Below are 16056 nucleotides of genomic sequence, written 5' to 3'. Positions count from 1 at the left end.
TTGTGTGCGTATGTGTGGAAAGGAGTAGGAAATAAGAGCAGGAGGTTAAGACAGGTATTTAAAGGGAATGGCGAGATAACTACATTAGAATATTTATTTTTTAAAAAACTGCTCTGAAGTCTGCCCAGTGTACCAAAAACATTAAAAAACAAAAACAAACAAAAAACCCCCCAAAAAACAAAAAACAGAGCAGACATTGGTGAAAGTTTAACCTGATAATTTATTTGTGGGGAAAAAAGCTAGTTTTGATGAGAAAATTTCAGTCCTTTCCTTGTAAACACAAAGAAACTCAACAGGAATTTTAAAGGTAGTAGGTCAGAAAATGCAACAGTAACTCTTATAATTCTTTTCAATTAAACAGACAAATCAAGTTGAAGACAAGTGTTAAAATACTATTCAGCCTGAATATTTATCATTCTATATATCCTGTTGTTCAACTGGATTTTGATTTTTAAAAAAACAAATCAACAAACTTTGTAAGAGCTACCACATTTCGAGTGATGAAAATAAATTAGTTCCCCCCCAAAGATATTATTTAACTTCTAAAGCATAAAAAGCTCTATAATATCTTATACAAATTAACCAGTGTTTTTACGAAAGTAATGCAGTTTTGGACTGATGATATTACACTGTATTTGTGGTAAAGTACTAGGCACAAGAATATAATATATATAAATTAGGCATTTTCAGTCTAATCAGTCTCTAAGTTTATCATTTAATTCTTGGCAATATATAATAACTGGTATGCATTTTGGTACTTAACTCATGAATTGTGGAGAACAAGCAGCAATGTATTATAGTCACAGGGTTTATATCTAACAAACAATTGCAGTGTTGAACAAATCTCTTCTATGAACTTCGTAATTTGTTTTGCTGTTGGTCACTTGGAGTAGCTCCTTGATTTGATTCTTCCGTATTCATGCTTTCTCCATCTGCAGTCTCTAACATTTCTTCATCTTCATCATCACCATGTAGGTCTTTTGAAATTAATTGTCTGGTTAGTTTGATATTGAGTCCTTCATTGTAGTGAAGCTTCCTTTTCATTTCAAATTGTCGCTTTTTTTCTCGTTCTTCAGGTGAGAGGTCACTATCCTCCTCTCCACTGATTTCTTGTTCCTGAATCCGATACTTTGGCTCCAAGCCTTCAGCAGCAGCTAATTTCTTGGCTAAGATGTCTGGCGCCATGGCTTCAGTGGTCTCGGTGTCACTACACGCTTGTTCATCATCACCCATCATACTATGGTAAGGAGTGCTTGGTTCATCTATTTTCATTAAACCATAGCCTTTGTCTGCTGGATGATACGTCGCCAAGATGTTAATTTCATCCCACTTCTGGAATTTTTTGCTCAGCTCCTCGTCCACACTCCCGCGGGGCTGTTTGGCCGACGCCACCATGGAGGAAGTCGTAGAGATCTTGTTCTTCAAGATCCCCTTGATGGGCCGGTGCGAGGCCGTCGAAGCGGCCGTTGCCGGGCGCTCCGGCTGTCGGCTCAGGGTCGCTGCTTGGCGTGGGGTCCGCTAGGAGAAGGGCCGGCAGAGCAGAGACTCGCAGGCAGCCGCAGAGCCCGCTCAGGGCTAAAGCGGCCGCACCTGCTGCCTCGGAAACGGCTACCGGAGCAGTTGTCACAACACAACGACCCCGACGCCAGAGCCAACGCGGAACGGGTGGCGGCTCCTCGCGCACCCTTAGCCGCCGGCACTTGACCCGCGGCTCGCGGAGAGATGCCGGCCTAGAGCTCCAGGGCGGGAGCGACACCGACGCCCTCTTTCATAGTTCTTTTGCACTGTTGGACATCATGAGGCTTACAAAAAAACATCTTTATAGATGTAACAAGTTGTTGTAAAGGATGAAAACTTACAGAGCGCCACAAAAACAGAATAGAAACAAACTTTATCCCCCCACCACATTTTGACTTTCTATTGTTTCAATTAATACATTTTTATATTGCCTAACTCTTGACGATTACTGTAGCTGTTAAAGTTTTTGATTTGTCTTTTAGGCTTTATACTAGAGTTATAAGTGGGTTTCGCACCACCTTTACAAGTATTAGGGCATTCTGGATTTGTCTGTGTACTTACAGTGGGTTTTATACCTCAAATGTTTTCTTTTTGCGTGGTGGTGCTGGTGCTGGTGGTGGCGGTGGCGGTGGTGGTTTTTCTTATTGAAGAATTCCTGGTGTGGCACGGTGGCTCATACCTGTAATCCCAGCCCTTTGGGAGGCTGAGGTGGTCAGATCCCTTGAGGTCAAGAGTTTGAGACCAGCCTGGCCAACATGGTGAAACCTCGTCTCTACTAAAATACAAAAATTAGCTAGGCGTGGTGGTGCGTGTCTGTAATCTCAGCTACTTAGTGCGCTGAGGCGGGAGAATTACTTGAACCTGGAAGGTGGAGGTTGCAGTGAGCTGAGATCATGCCACTGCACTCCAACCTGGGTGACAGACTGAGACTCTGTCTCAAAAGGGGGAAAAAAAAGAAAAAAAAAAAAAGAATTCCCTTTAGCATTTTTTATAGGATAGGTTTGGTGTTGAATTCTCTCTGCTTTTGTTCGTCTCAGAAAGACTTTATCCCTCCTGTTTGAATGATAGCTTTGCTGGATACAGTAGTCTTTGATGGCAGTTATTTTCTTTCAGCACTTTCAAAATATCATCCTACTCCCTTCTGACCTGTGTGGTTTCTGTTGAGAAGTTTGTTGCCAGATGAATTGGAGCTTCTTTATATGTCATTTGCTGCTTTTCTCTTGTTGCTTTTAGGAGTATCTCTTTGTCCTTGACTTGAGAATTTGATTATTATATCCTTTAAAGTACTCTTATTTGGGTTGAATCTGTTTGGTGTTCTCTGACCTTCCTGTACCTGGGTATTTTTCTTTCTCATGTTTTGGAGAGTTTTCTGTTATTATTTCTTTGAATAAGTTTTCTACCCCTTGTTTTTGCTCAGTTCCCACTTAAACATCCATAATTCTTGATTTTTGTCTTTTTAGGCAATTTTTCTCTATATTTCTGTTCCTTTTATTCTTTTTTCCTTTTTCTCTTGACTCCATATTTTTGTTGTTGTTGTTGTTGTTGTTGTGTTTTGTTTTGTTTTTGGTGGAGACAGAGTCTCACTCTGTAACCCAGGGTGGAGTGTAGTGGTGCAATCTTGGCTCACCACAACCTCCACCTCCTGGGTTCAAGAGATTCCTGTGGCTTAGCTTCCTGAGTAGCTGGGACTATAGGCATGCATCACCACACCTGGCTAATTTTTTGTATTTTTAGTAGAGATTGGGTTTTGCCATGTTTCCCAGGCTGGCCTCGAACTCCTGACCTCAGGCAATCCACCCACCTCAGCCTCCCAAAGGTGATGCTGTATTTTGTTTTTCTTTTTCTTTTCTTTTATTTATTTATTTATTTATTTATTTTTGAGACAGGGTCTCACTCTGTTACCCAGGCTGGAGTACAGTGGCGTGATCTGGGCTTACTGCTACCTCTTCCTCCCAGGCTCAAGTGATCCTCCCAGCTCAGCCTCCTGAGTGGCTGGGACTACAGGCACCAGCCACACATGTATAATTTGTGTGTGTGTGTGTATGTGTGTATTTGTAGAGATAGAGTTTTGCCATGTTGCCTAGGTTGGTCTCAAGCTCCTGGACTAAAGTGATCCAACAGCCTCAGCCTCCCAAAGTGCTGGGATTACAGGCATGAGCCACTGTGCCTGGCCCTAACTCTGTATTTTCAAATAACCTGTCCTTGAGCTCACTGATTCTTTGCTCTGCTTGATCCTTTCTGCTATTGAGAACTTCTAATAAATTGTTCAGCTCAGCAAATGTATTTTTCAGTTACAAGATTTCTGCCTAATTTTTCTTTAAATTTCAATCTCTGTTAAATTTCTGATAAATTTCTAAGTTGCTTTTATGTGTTATCTTGGAGATACTGAGTTTCCTTTAAATTGTCATTTTGAATTCTTGGTCAGAGATCCCATATCACCATCCTATTAGGCTCAGTCACAGGTTCCTTGCTTTGTTCATTTAGGGAGGTAATGGTTCCCTATTTGCTGTTGTTTATTGTGGATATACATCTATATTTTTGCATTAAGTGATTATTCCTCTCTTCTCTCTCTGGCTTGTTTTGATTATTATTGGATATGTTTGCTTAGAGGTTCTTTGAATTTATCTGCTGAATTTCTTTATTTCCCCCACTGGTTGCTGCTTTCTCTTTAACACTAGATTGTGCCTTGAGCCTAGGTTTTCCTTGGCTCCAGTTAATGATCAGAGCACTGCCCATCCCAAATGGGGAGGTGCCAAAAGGGATATCCCAGCAGTGTGGGAAGGCTGGCTAGGGGTTCATGCCCGGGGGACCTGTGGAATATTCCTCCTACAATGTACTGCTGCTGAATAGCTACCCTGATTTGGCATTTCTTTTGGCTGAATTTCAGATGGAGTTTCTAGGGCTAGGGGTAATAGTCCCACTCTCCTCCTTTATCTATGGCTGTCCTCAGGTATATTTTTCCTTTCAGGCATTCATGATGCTTCCCATAGTTTGAAGCAGGGATAGGTCTCCTGTCAGGAAACTTAAGGTGGTAGGGGAAGCTGGTGGTTCACCTCAATCTCACTTTTTTTTTTACTGTAGAAACCATGAGTCAGGGGGATATTTTCTGTGCATTTTGCTGTGGACAGATGGGAGTGTGGGATGTTGAGGATATAAAAGTCCAATTCTCAGACCATCTTCTTGGTTTTTTTTTTTCCACCTCTTTGTGGCCCTAGGAGCTGTCTCATCTTCATATTTGAGTTTTTGAATATCATCAGTGATATTTTGTGAGAGTGATTTAGTTTCACTCTTAGGCTTGTCCTCCCTGTTTCTCTGTGAGAATCTTGGGTTTAGTTAGGCATCTTGTATAGGTTGTAGTCTGATGAACATATGCTATGCTTGGTGTGAGATACACTGGTCACAGGATTAGCAGTGATGTGAAAATACAATAGAAGTTCAACCCTGCCCTGTGCCCAATATAAAAACTCTGCCATGGCACCCAGGGAAATCTGAACTTACATGTAGGACTATGTACTCTAGAGTTTTACTGTTGGACTTCACAATGCAAGTGATTTATTTCTACCTTCTCTCCTGTGTGCAACTGTTCCCCATAATTTGTTGAGCAAATTGAGGTAAGCTTACAAGGAAGAAACATTATTGCTTATTGAGAGCTTATACTATGTCAGGCTGTTTTAAGTGCTTGCTTATATCAGGGGTGTGCAATATTTTTCTGTAAAGAGCCAGATAGTCAATATTTTAGAATTTGCATGACATACATTCTCTGTTGTAACTACTTAACACTAATTGTAACAGGAAAGCAGCCATAAACAATATTCAAACAAATGATGTAATTGTGCTCCAATAAAACTTTGTTCAAAAAAACAGGCAGCAGGCTACTCGGACTGTGGGCTGTAGTTTTCCAACACCTGGCATGTACTCCCTTACCTAATTTTCACAACAACCTAACAATACTGTCTCTTGAGTGAAAAGGTAGCAAAAAAAAGGTATAATTTCTTTCTTTCCTTCCTTCCTTCCGGTTTTGCTCTGTCACCCAAGCTGTAGTGCAATGGCCATTCATAGCTCACTGTAACTTCAAAATCCTGTGCTCAAGCAATCCTCCCACCTCCATATCTGCCCCCTGAGTATCTGGGACTGTAGGCATGCACCACCATACTTGGCTAATTTTTGTATTTTCTCAAGAAATGGGGTCTCACTGTGTTGCCAGGGCTGCTCTCAAACTCCTGGCCTCAAGTTATCCTCCTGCCTTAGCCACTCAAAGTCTTGGGATTACAAGCATGAGCCACTGTGCCTGGCCAGGTATAATTTCATAGCTGTCATATATTTGAAAAATATAATAAAAACAATGCTAGCCGGGGACAGTGGCTCACACCTGTCATTCCAGCACTTTGGGAGGCAGGCAGATCACTTGAGGCCAGGAATTCGAGACCAGCCTTGACAACATGGTGAGACCCCCGTCTCTACCAAAAATACAAAAATTATCTAGGTGTGGCAGCTCATGCCTGTAATCCCAGCTACTCAGGAGGCTGAGGTATGAAAATCGCTTGAACCCAGGAGGTGGAGGTTGCAGTGAGCAGCGATCACGCCACTGCACTCCAGCCTGGGTGACAGAGTGAGACCCTATCTCAAAAACACGAAATAACAACGCTATGCTTTTATCATACATAATCTAATTAAATGCTTAAATAACCCTGCAAGGTAGGGGACATTATCTTCCCTTTTCCAATGAGACAATTAAAGCTTCAGGTGTTTGCTTAATGTCATACAGCTAATAAACAGTGGGCTCTAAATTAGAATTTCGGGTAAATTCATTTAGGCCTGTGTCTTCTTCATGAACATTGAGGGAGAGGCAGTAGAGCATACTGATTTTTAAAAAGACCAAACCTTTATAGAGTTCAGTTTCTCACCTACCAAAGGTAATGACCAGATCTAAGTATACGCATAGGAGTGAGTGGCTGAGAGTCTTAGTCAGCTTGGGCTTCCATAACAAAATACCATTGATTGGGTAGATTAAACAATGGCAATTTAATTTGCTCACAGTTTTGGAGGATACAAGTCCAAGATCAAGGTGCCAGAATCATCAGTTTGTGGTGGGAGCCCTTTGCCTGCCTTCTCACTGTGTCTTCACATGGCATAGAGAGGGCAAGCTTTCTAGAATCTCTTTTTATAAGAGTACTAATCCCATCAAGAAGGCCTACCCTTATGACTTCACCTAAACCTAATTATCATCTCTCTAAGACCCATCTCCAAATACTAACACTTTGGGGTTAGGGCTTCAACATATGAATTGTTTTTGAAGGGAAGCCTGCAAAGTCTTCCTCTGAACCCTTATATAAAATGGGTATAGGAGACCTAAGGGGGGGGTATTGATCCCCATGTACTTGTTCCTTCTTAACTTTTGCTGGGGAAAGGATAGGGCTCATTTTGAGTGTGTATGCTCATCTTGATCTTGCTGATTGACATGTTGACTTCTGGTGAAGCTTGATGTGATTCCAAGAGCAGAGACCCCTTCTCAGCCTTGATGATGGGGATAGAAGATGTAGGATATATGTGCTCTTGGTCCCAGTAACCAATGTTCTTTTTTCCTCTGTTTTTCAGTCACCTATTCACACAGTCTTACCAAGACTGTATCATTACACATGGCTGCAGCCCTTCCAAAATTCTATTTCTTGTAACCTAGTCTCTGACTGACCACCACCTCCATCTTTCTCCTTACTATCTGTAACTCTTAACTACAACAGTCTTTTAAGTCCACCTGCACTTTTTATATGATTTGGCTCTGTGTCCCCACCCAAATCCCACCTCTAATTGTAATTCCCATTGTCAAGGGAGGGACCTGGTGGGAGGTGATTGGATCGTGGAGGTGGTTTGCTCCATGCTGTTCTTGTGATAGTGAGTTCTCACAAGATCTGATGGTTTAAAAGTGTTTGGCATTATCCCCCTCACTTGCTCGCTGTCTCTCCTGCCACAATGTAAGGCATGCCTTGCTTCCCCTTTGCCTTCTGCCATGATTGTAAGTTTCCTGAGGCCTCCCCAGCCTTGCAGAACTGTGAGTCAATTAAACCTTCTGTGTTAATAAATTACCCAGTCTTAGATAATTCTTCATAAGTGTGTAAAAATGGACTAATACAATTTCCAATTTATTAATCCTACTGTTTTGTTTTTTTTGTTTTTTTTTTTTGCTATACCTCACTACCATAATGATCTCACTTTTTTTTAATTCTAAGGTTAGTCATTATAATCATTGCCTTTCATACACCCTTGAGTTACTTCCTCTTGCTTGCATCTGTGCATCTGAACGTGGCTGTAATAAAACATATAATTGGTCAGATTTGGTCTCACTTTAAATTCATGACCATAATTTTCAAGGGGACTCTTGATGCTGCCAGGCAGGCATGCTATACATTCTTAGTCCATCTACTCTCCCATTTTATACGTAACCATTTTATATCTAATTTTCCTCTTTAAAAACTTTAATACCTTCTTCCCCATCCTCACTCTCAATGATCTTGTTTCTATTCCACTGCAAAAGCTGATGGATGGAATTCACAGATTTCTCCATCACATCTACTCATTTGCCAGCTTTAACATCTATATACTCTGCCTTCCCAGCTGTGACCAAGAATGAACTTCCAGACCCCTATCTGGCATCCTCCTTCCACTTCCATATTAGATCCAATCACCTCTTACCTACTCAAGGACATTGCTGCAATTCTTCCCTCTCACCTACATCATTAAATTTTCTCTCTCTAATGGGTCATTCCTATTAGCAATGAAACAGGCTATTATTTCTCACATCTTTAAAAAAAGTTTTCTTGACCCTCTCTCCCCCTTTTTCTTAGCAGCTGTATTCTGTTTTTGCTCCTTTTTACATCAAAATTCTTTGGAAGAATCATTGACACTTGATGCTCCAATTTGTCTCCTTCATTCCTTCTTGAACTTGTTCCAAACATGCTTTGCTTTCAACATTCTTCTGCAACTGTGACCAATGATTAATGACCTCCCTTGCTAATATTTTCAACCTGTAAGCAGCATTTGACACAAGTGATCACTACCTCCTTCTTGAAACCCTTCTTTTGGTATCTGAAATATCATTCTTTCTCCCCTCCTACCTCAAAGGCTCTTATTTCTTTCTCATTTGCTGTTTTTTCCTCATTTCTCCAACTTCTAAATGTTGCTCCACCCAAGATCTATTTCCTGGACACCTCTTTTTGTCTGTCTGCATCCATTCCCCAGGTTCTCCTCCAAGGCTGTAGACATCGTCCACATATTGGTCACTCCAAATTTATATTCCCAGTTCAGTCTTTGATCCTGAGCTGCGTATTGGTTTACAGAGCTGTCAACTTGACCTTTCCATTTGATGTCTAACAGGCGCTTCAATTTAAATATGTCCAGAACTGAATTGTTCCCTCACACCCAACCTGCTTTTTCTACTTAAAATCTTTGCTTTTCCTATTTGATTTCTTTACTAGTGAATGAATTTTAAACAGTTTTACTTGCACAGATTTTGCATATAATTGGGCACCATGCACGGTATGTAGAAGCTAATCTCATGGTCTCTGCCCTGAGCATTTAAAATTCAGTAAAGAAGATGTGGCATAAGCCAGTAGCACTCTTCTAGCAGCCATTCTCCCTTTAGGAATCCCAAGTTTAACCTGGGCTCGTGAATGCCTAGTGTCAGGTTGACAACAGCAGTACAATAAGACGGGAAGAACATTGTTCCCACGCACCACAGAACTGCCACATCAGCCTTGACTACTTACGCTCAAACTGCTATGTGAGAGTGAAATAAACTATCTTGTTTAAGCTTCTGTCGTATTTTATAGCAGCCCAATTGGCATCCTGTGTAGGGAGATAAGAGCTTAAGCAAGTGAACCACAGAATTTCCCCAAATGTGAATGATAGGAGGCTGGGCATGGGGAATATGGAATTCTGGGGCCAGTGGGGGTAACTTGATTGAGTGAGGTGGGCTGGTATAAGACACATGGAACCTGTGGGGACCAGGTAAATTGCAGAGCTGTGACCTTCCTGAAGACATGAACATATAGACTGTATTTCAGCTCAAAGAGAGTCTGCTATTAGAATTTGGCCAAGCCACTTGGTGAACTCTGATAAGCCGATAAACTAAAACATTTAGTTGTTGTCAGCAGCATGAAACCCTCTCTTCTAATTTATGCACAACTGGAATATATAGAGATCTAAAGGCAGATCTGCTCTGGGTGAATGGAGGCCATATTCTTGCTGTTTCCCTCTTAGCCTATGTGTGGGCTCTGCTGCGAAACACAGTTTTAAAATAATTTATCTATTCTAAGCCCCTTATTTAGCAGATGGTAAAACTTAAGCTGAGAGAGATTTACTGTTAAACCAAAAGTATGTCATTTCACCTCTCTGGGCCTTAGTTTCCTCCTATTTAAAACAAGTGTGAATTAATCTCTAAAATCTCTTCTAGTGAGTAACAAAATAACCATGTACAGAATAAAACTCATGACTGTTGGTCAACTGATATGTGCTATTGTGAAAGAACACAGGCTGCGTGCTAGGTTCGTATCAGGTCTGCCAGGCACATTTTTAACAATGACTGGGTAAGATATTTCAGAACAACACTGAGTTTGTTATGTACCTGAATTCACATATTCTGGCAACAGAAATGGCAAATGATTTTACATATCCCCATTTCATTCAGTTTGCTAACTCTCCAGTAAAGTAGCCAGATGAGGCATTCCTCTCCCCCTTTTACAGATGAAGAAAACTGATGGTAACTGTTTTCCCAAGGTCACACAATCAGCAAATGTCCGAGGTAAGACTAAAATCCAGGTCTAACGCTCTTTATGGCAACTCTTCCTAAATTAGCAAACCTAAAAATGTGAATGAATTCATTCTATGGCTTATAAATATTTATGGATTTCAGGATGTTTTCTCCCCTACTATTATTAGCAAATATACAGTGTACCTGGGTGTACCCAAAGGTGAGGAAGTATTAGAAAGTGATATAGTTGTTCTGCCTGGGAATAAGATATTTGGCTTCAGGGCTGGACATGATGGCTCACGCCTGTAATCTGAGCACTTTGGGAGACTAAGGTGGGAGGACTGCTTGAGCCTAGGAGTTCGAGACCAGCCTGGGCAACACACTGAGACCCTGTCTCTCCAAAAAAATAAATAAATAAATAAAATAAAAAATAAAAACAAAAAACCTTGGCTTCAGAGAAAGCTTCAGGAGGCACTAGTTAGATGTTACTATGAGCAAACAGTTAATTAGAGAAAACAATTATTGTTTAAGGAGAGTTTGGTGGAAGATAATTAAGTCCTGATATGTATCTGATATTCACACTGATTCTTGTAGCATCCACTCTTCTCAGTTGTCTTCACAACTCTGATCTATTGAGGATGACCGGAAAAATTAATCTGCGGCCATTTCATCTGTCTGCTTTTAAAAAGAAAGGCCGTTGAACCTTAAACTATATTAAGCATTAAATTTTTATGGTCAAATGGAGATTCTGCACAAATATAGTTAACTAAATTTGTACATGATTGGCTGTCTGGGTTTATATGGGAGCCCTTGATTGAAAATGAGCTATAAAACACATGTTGAGTGAAAAACACCCATAGATTACAGGGCTTGGCAAGATGATGTGGGTTAAATTTCAACCCCTAGATTTCAACGTGTGTCCCACGTTAGGGACAGGTGTAGTACAGACTGAGCAGTGACCTGCTTGTCCAAGTCGTCACTCCCTCTCATCTGCTCTATGCCCTCTAGTCTTCTCCCAATACATCTCCCTGTCTCCAATCTTGTCCCTCTGCAATCCTTTCTGCACACCATAGTAAAATGGATCTTTTCAAAAAATGTAGATCAGATCATTTTGCTTTCCTGATTAAAATTCTTCCTTGCTTCTCTATTGTATGTGGCATAAAACCCAGAATTCTCACTGTGCTTACGAGGCCCTTCATGATCTAGCCCCTGCTCCTATGTCTTCCCACCATGACTGTGCCCTGGACTCTCTGGCCTCATTCCCAGTCCTGAACATGCAAGTTTGTCCCTGCCTAGGGGCCTTCACACATCTTTAGATGGCTGGCTCCTTCTCATCCTCCAAGTCTCAGTTTAAACGTCACCTTTTGACAGAGGCCTTTCATGACCCACTTTTATAAAATATATACACCAATGCCCCACCACCATTATTCTCCTTGTTGCAACATTACCCAGTTTTATTTTTCTCCATATCATGTAACACAACCTGAAATTAACCTGTTTATTGTCTGCCTCTTCCAGAATATAAGCCCCATGAGATGCAAATAAGTTGTACCTCCAGCACCTCCTAGGGCACTCGGCACGCAGTAGGCACTCAATAAATACTGACTGAATGTGAGAGGATGGAGTCAGAGCATTGAGTAAAGGAACAGTGGAGAGGATAATGGTATTCAGCAAGCATATGTGGGAAAGTTGTTTAAAAATATGTACTCATAAAGAAAACTTGAAAATATTTCTGTCTTTGCCTTTCCCTCATTCTTTGTCTGTGGTCTTTCCTTTTTGAGTTGAGAAAGTTGAATGGGGCTTGTTTGTGTGTGTCTTAGACTGTTAAAGGGCGTTGAACATCTCTCCCAAGCAAAGAGCAAGACCTTGTTACTGAGAGAACTTTCTGTGTGAGGACTCAGCCTGGCGCCAAGGTTGAGCCTCTTGCTGTCATTTGCTTTCCGGGCACAGTAGATCTAAGCGGCATTGTTTAACCTTTTGGAAGCTGTGTATGAAATTTACATTAGAGGGGTTGTTGCTGTTCCGTTACAAACCGTTTATCCCATGAATATCAATGTGGCCGTTTGCTCTAGGAAATTATCTTCTTGCTGTAGAGAGAGGCCGAGGAATCCATAAAAATGTACAAAAGATAGGAGACAGAGTCCCAGTTTCCTTTGAGATTGCTGGGAAGAATGATTCAGGAGCAAGGTGACCTGTATACCCTGAAGAAAGCATCCAAGGAAATCCCATGGAAATCTTTCTTTCCTCTTCCCTCTTCCCAAGGGTGATTTGCAATACAAGATTTTGCTTTATTTGTTTAAAAGTATATTAATGCCTACTACATAGCCTTGCAAAGAATGGACACTTAATAAATATCTGTCCCCAATGAGCTGTCTGATGTTTAAAGATAGAGGTACTTATTAAATAGAAAACTCATCCACAAAGAAGAAATATGAACATGCAATTAAGGTAATATTTGCCTAGATCTACAATTTGGCACGAAGGACTTTTTTTTTTTTAAGAAAACTTCTCTTTAATTAGACATTTATGACCAAAACAGGAACTATGTTTTGTTTCTTATTTTTTAATTGATAGACTTTATTTTTAGAGCAGTTTTAGGTTTACAGAAAATTGAGCAGAAAGTACAGTTGTTCTCATATACTCTCCCCGCCTTCCTTCAGATTCCTCTGTTATTAACATCTTACATTTGTATGGTATGTTTCTTACAATTGGTGAGCCAATACTGGTACATTCTGATTAACTAAAGTCCATACTTTATTTATTTATTTATTTATTTTTGAGACAGGATCTCACTCTGTCACCCAGGCTGGAGTGCAGTGGCCTGATCTCGGCTCACTGCAACCACTGCTTCCTAGCTCAAGCTATTCTCCAGCCTTAGCCTCTCAAGTAGTTGGGACCACAGGTGCAAGCCACCACGCCCAGCTAATTTTTGTGTTTTTTGTAGAGATGGGGTTTTACCATGTTGCCCAAGCTGGTCTCGAACTCCTGAGCTCAAAGTGATCCGCCTGCCTCGGCCTCCCAAAGTGCTGGGATTACAGGTGTGAGCCACCATGCTGGGCCTTAAATCCACGGTTTATGTTAGGGTTCACTCTCTGTGTTTGACAGCTCTGTGTATTTTGACACATGCATGTGCTTATGCATTCATGGCTTTCATGGCTATGGTATTATACAAAATAATTTTACCACTCTAAAACCCACCCTGTGATTTACCTATTACTCCTCCTCACCTCTCTTCCTGCACCTCTGTCACCTGCTCTTTTTTTTTTTTTTTTTTTTTTTCCCCTTTAACAAATTATGGTAAAACCAGCCAGGAACAGTGGCTCATGCCTGTAATCCCTGCACTTTGAGAGGCCAAGGTGAGTGGATCACTTGATGTCAGGAGTTTGAGACCAGACTGGCCGAAATGGTGAAACCCCATCTCTACAAAAAAAACTAAAACAAAAAACAAAAAAATTAGCTGGGCATAACGGTGTGTGCCTGTAGTTCCAGCTACTCAGGAGACTGAGGTGGGAGGATCGCTTGAACCAGGAGGTGGAGGTGGCAGTTAGCCGATATCACAACGCTGTACTTCAGCCTGGGTGACAGAGCAAGACTGTCTCAAAAAACAAACAAAAAAATTATGGTAAAGTATACATGACATAAAACTTGCCATTTTTACCATTTTTAAGTGTAGAATTTAGTGATAGTACATTCAACCACTGATCTTTCTACCCTCTATATTTTTGCCTTTTTCAGATTGTCATATGGAATCCTACAGTGTGTAGCCAGTCAGGCTGGCTTCTTTCACTAATCAATGTGCATTTAAGGGGAACTATAGTTTTAATAACTTGATCTGAAATAGTAGCACTGCTGAAGGATTTTAGTCATTAGAATTTCAATCATGGGCATAGGTCAATGAGATTTGCTGTTTGGAATGAGACTGGCATTAAAAGGGTATTCTTAAGAAACTTGGAAAATTAGATTTCAGTAGCAGTTATCCAGTGGAATGATTCCAAGCAGAAATAGAAAGAGAAGCTAACAAATATTTGTGTGTATGGGCTCGTGGTTGCTAGTGATTCTGTTCTTTTAAATAGTACACCATTATTTGTTAAGATTTTTAAACTTTATCTTTTGTATTTAAAAATATATTTATGTCTATTTGCAAGAAGGATTCAAAGTGGCTTTGCTTTTTCAAATGAAATAGAAAAATAGAACTTCAGCTGGTTGTGGTGGCTCATGCCTATAATCCCAGCACTTTGGGAGGCTGAGGGGGTTGGATCACTTGAGGTCAGGAGTTCAAGACCAGCCTGGCCAACATGGTGAAACCCCAGCTCTACTAAAAGTACAAAAATTAGCTGGGCATGGTGGTGAGCTCCCAGCTACTTGGGAGGCTGAGGCAGGAGCATCGCTTGAACCCAGGAGGCAGAGTTGCAGTAAGCCAAGATCACACCACTGCACTCCAGCCTGGGTGACAAGAATGAGACTCTGTCTCAAAATAAAATAAAAATAAAAATAAAAAATAGAACTTCACTTTCTCTAACGAAAGAAAAATAGAATAAAATGATATAGTCATTAGTATCAAAATTATTTAAAACGTAAGACCTTATCTAAATGGAAAGAAGGGATATCGAGTTTTTACCATTTTGTGGAAGAGTAATTAAATATTGGTGGAAGACAATTTTTGTTAGCTTAGGTAAGATTACATATCAAGAAAGAGATTGCTGATACACTTAAAACCAGAAATGAAAAGCTCTTTCATTTTTCCAATATTTTGATGTTCTATGCTTTGTAATAGGTATAGAGGGTGAATGGCAGGATGGAGGAGGCAGGAGAAGGAGGAAGAACTGGAGAAAACATTGGATGTGACTTCAAGTTGTAGGTATCCACCTAGTGGCCATAATGAAGCAGGTACTCAGATTGTAAACAAACAGGAAGGAGTTACAGTAGCCACACCTACTATGTGCCAGGCACTGTGGCAGGTGCTAGAGACACAGTGATGGACAGAACACAGCCCCTGCTCTGCCAAAGCTGACGTTCCAGAGGGGAGTTATATAATAAACAAGAAAATTTAAAAAATACATGTATATATAAACTCAGGGTCAGGTAAATGCTACAAAGACAAAGCATAATGAAGGTTAGACAGTGTGTTTGGGTCATCTATTTTAGGTAAGGTGGTCTGGGAAGGCCTATCTGGGGTGATGACATTGAAGCAGAAAAGTTAGGGAATGAGTTATATATAGATTTGGGAGGAGATCATTCCAGGCAGAGGGAATGCCAAGTGCAAATGCCTTACGTCTGGAATTAGACAGGCGCTGTCAAGGAACAGAGGATGGCTAACATGGCTGAGTGAGAGTGAACAGGTGGAAAGGGGCAAAAATGGAGTTGAAGAGGGAGAATGGACCACATTGTGAGGTGCTGGGCAGGTGGTCCATGGAAAGGAATTTGGATTTTATTCCAAGGGCACTGAGAAGCCATCTTGGAGGGTCTGAGCAGGAAATGACATGATCTGACTTAACATGTTAAAAAAGATTATTCTGGCACCTGTGTTAGAAATGGACTTGAGGGAGAGGGGTAAGAATGGAATACGGAGGCCAGATCGGGGCCGTTTTGGGTGTCCATATGAGAGCTAAAAGTGGTGTGCAGTAGATAATATCAGTAGTCATGTCTGGAAGTGGTTTTTGGGGAGATGCAATATGAAAATAGATCTGAAAAGACTTGCTGATGGATCGGATACTGGTGATAGATGGCATACAAATAGCGCTCTTTGAATTTCAGAAGAAGGAGCATTTTACTTCTTGCTGGAGCAAGGTAAAGTG

The 16056-nt window shown here is 40.9% G+C and overlaps 1 protein-coding gene across 1 annotated transcript; it reads right to left on the bottom strand.

The window, feature by feature from the left end:
- Positions 1–712: 712 nt before the first annotated feature.
- On the bottom strand, positions 713–7156 carry PPP1R2B (PPP1R2 family member B). Its single transcript, XM_054487152.2, has 3 exons — positions 7136–7156; positions 1613–1765; positions 713–1518 (listed from the first exon to the last, which is right to left on the bottom strand). The coding sequence occupies exons 1-3, from the start codon at positions 7154–7156 to the stop codon at positions 850–852; spliced, it is 843 nt and encodes a 280-aa protein (XP_054343127.1). The 3' UTR covers positions 713–849.
- Between the last annotated feature and the right edge of the window lie 8900 nt (positions 7157–16056).

The sequence above is a fragment of the Pongo pygmaeus genome, chromosome 4 (assembly GCF_028885625.2).
Source record: "Pongo pygmaeus isolate AG05252 chromosome 4, NHGRI_mPonPyg2-v2.0_pri, whole genome shotgun sequence".
Taxonomy (NCBI): Eukaryota; Metazoa; Chordata; class Mammalia; order Primates; family Hominidae; genus Pongo; species Pongo pygmaeus.
This window is presented reverse-complemented; position numbering and strand designations above follow the sequence as displayed.

Coding starts and splice junctions, on each gene's coding strand:
- PPP1R2B (XM_054487152.2), bottom strand. CDS start 7,156: ATGTGTAATGATACAGTCTTG. Junction 1,766..7,135: donor TGTGTAATGATACAGTCTTG/GTAAGACTGTGT, acceptor GAACTATGAAAG/AGGGCGTCGGTGTCGCTCCC. Junction 1,519..1,612: donor GTGTTGTGACAACTGCTCCG/GTAGCCGTTTCC, acceptor CCCTTCTCCTAG/CGGACCCCACGCCAAGCAGC.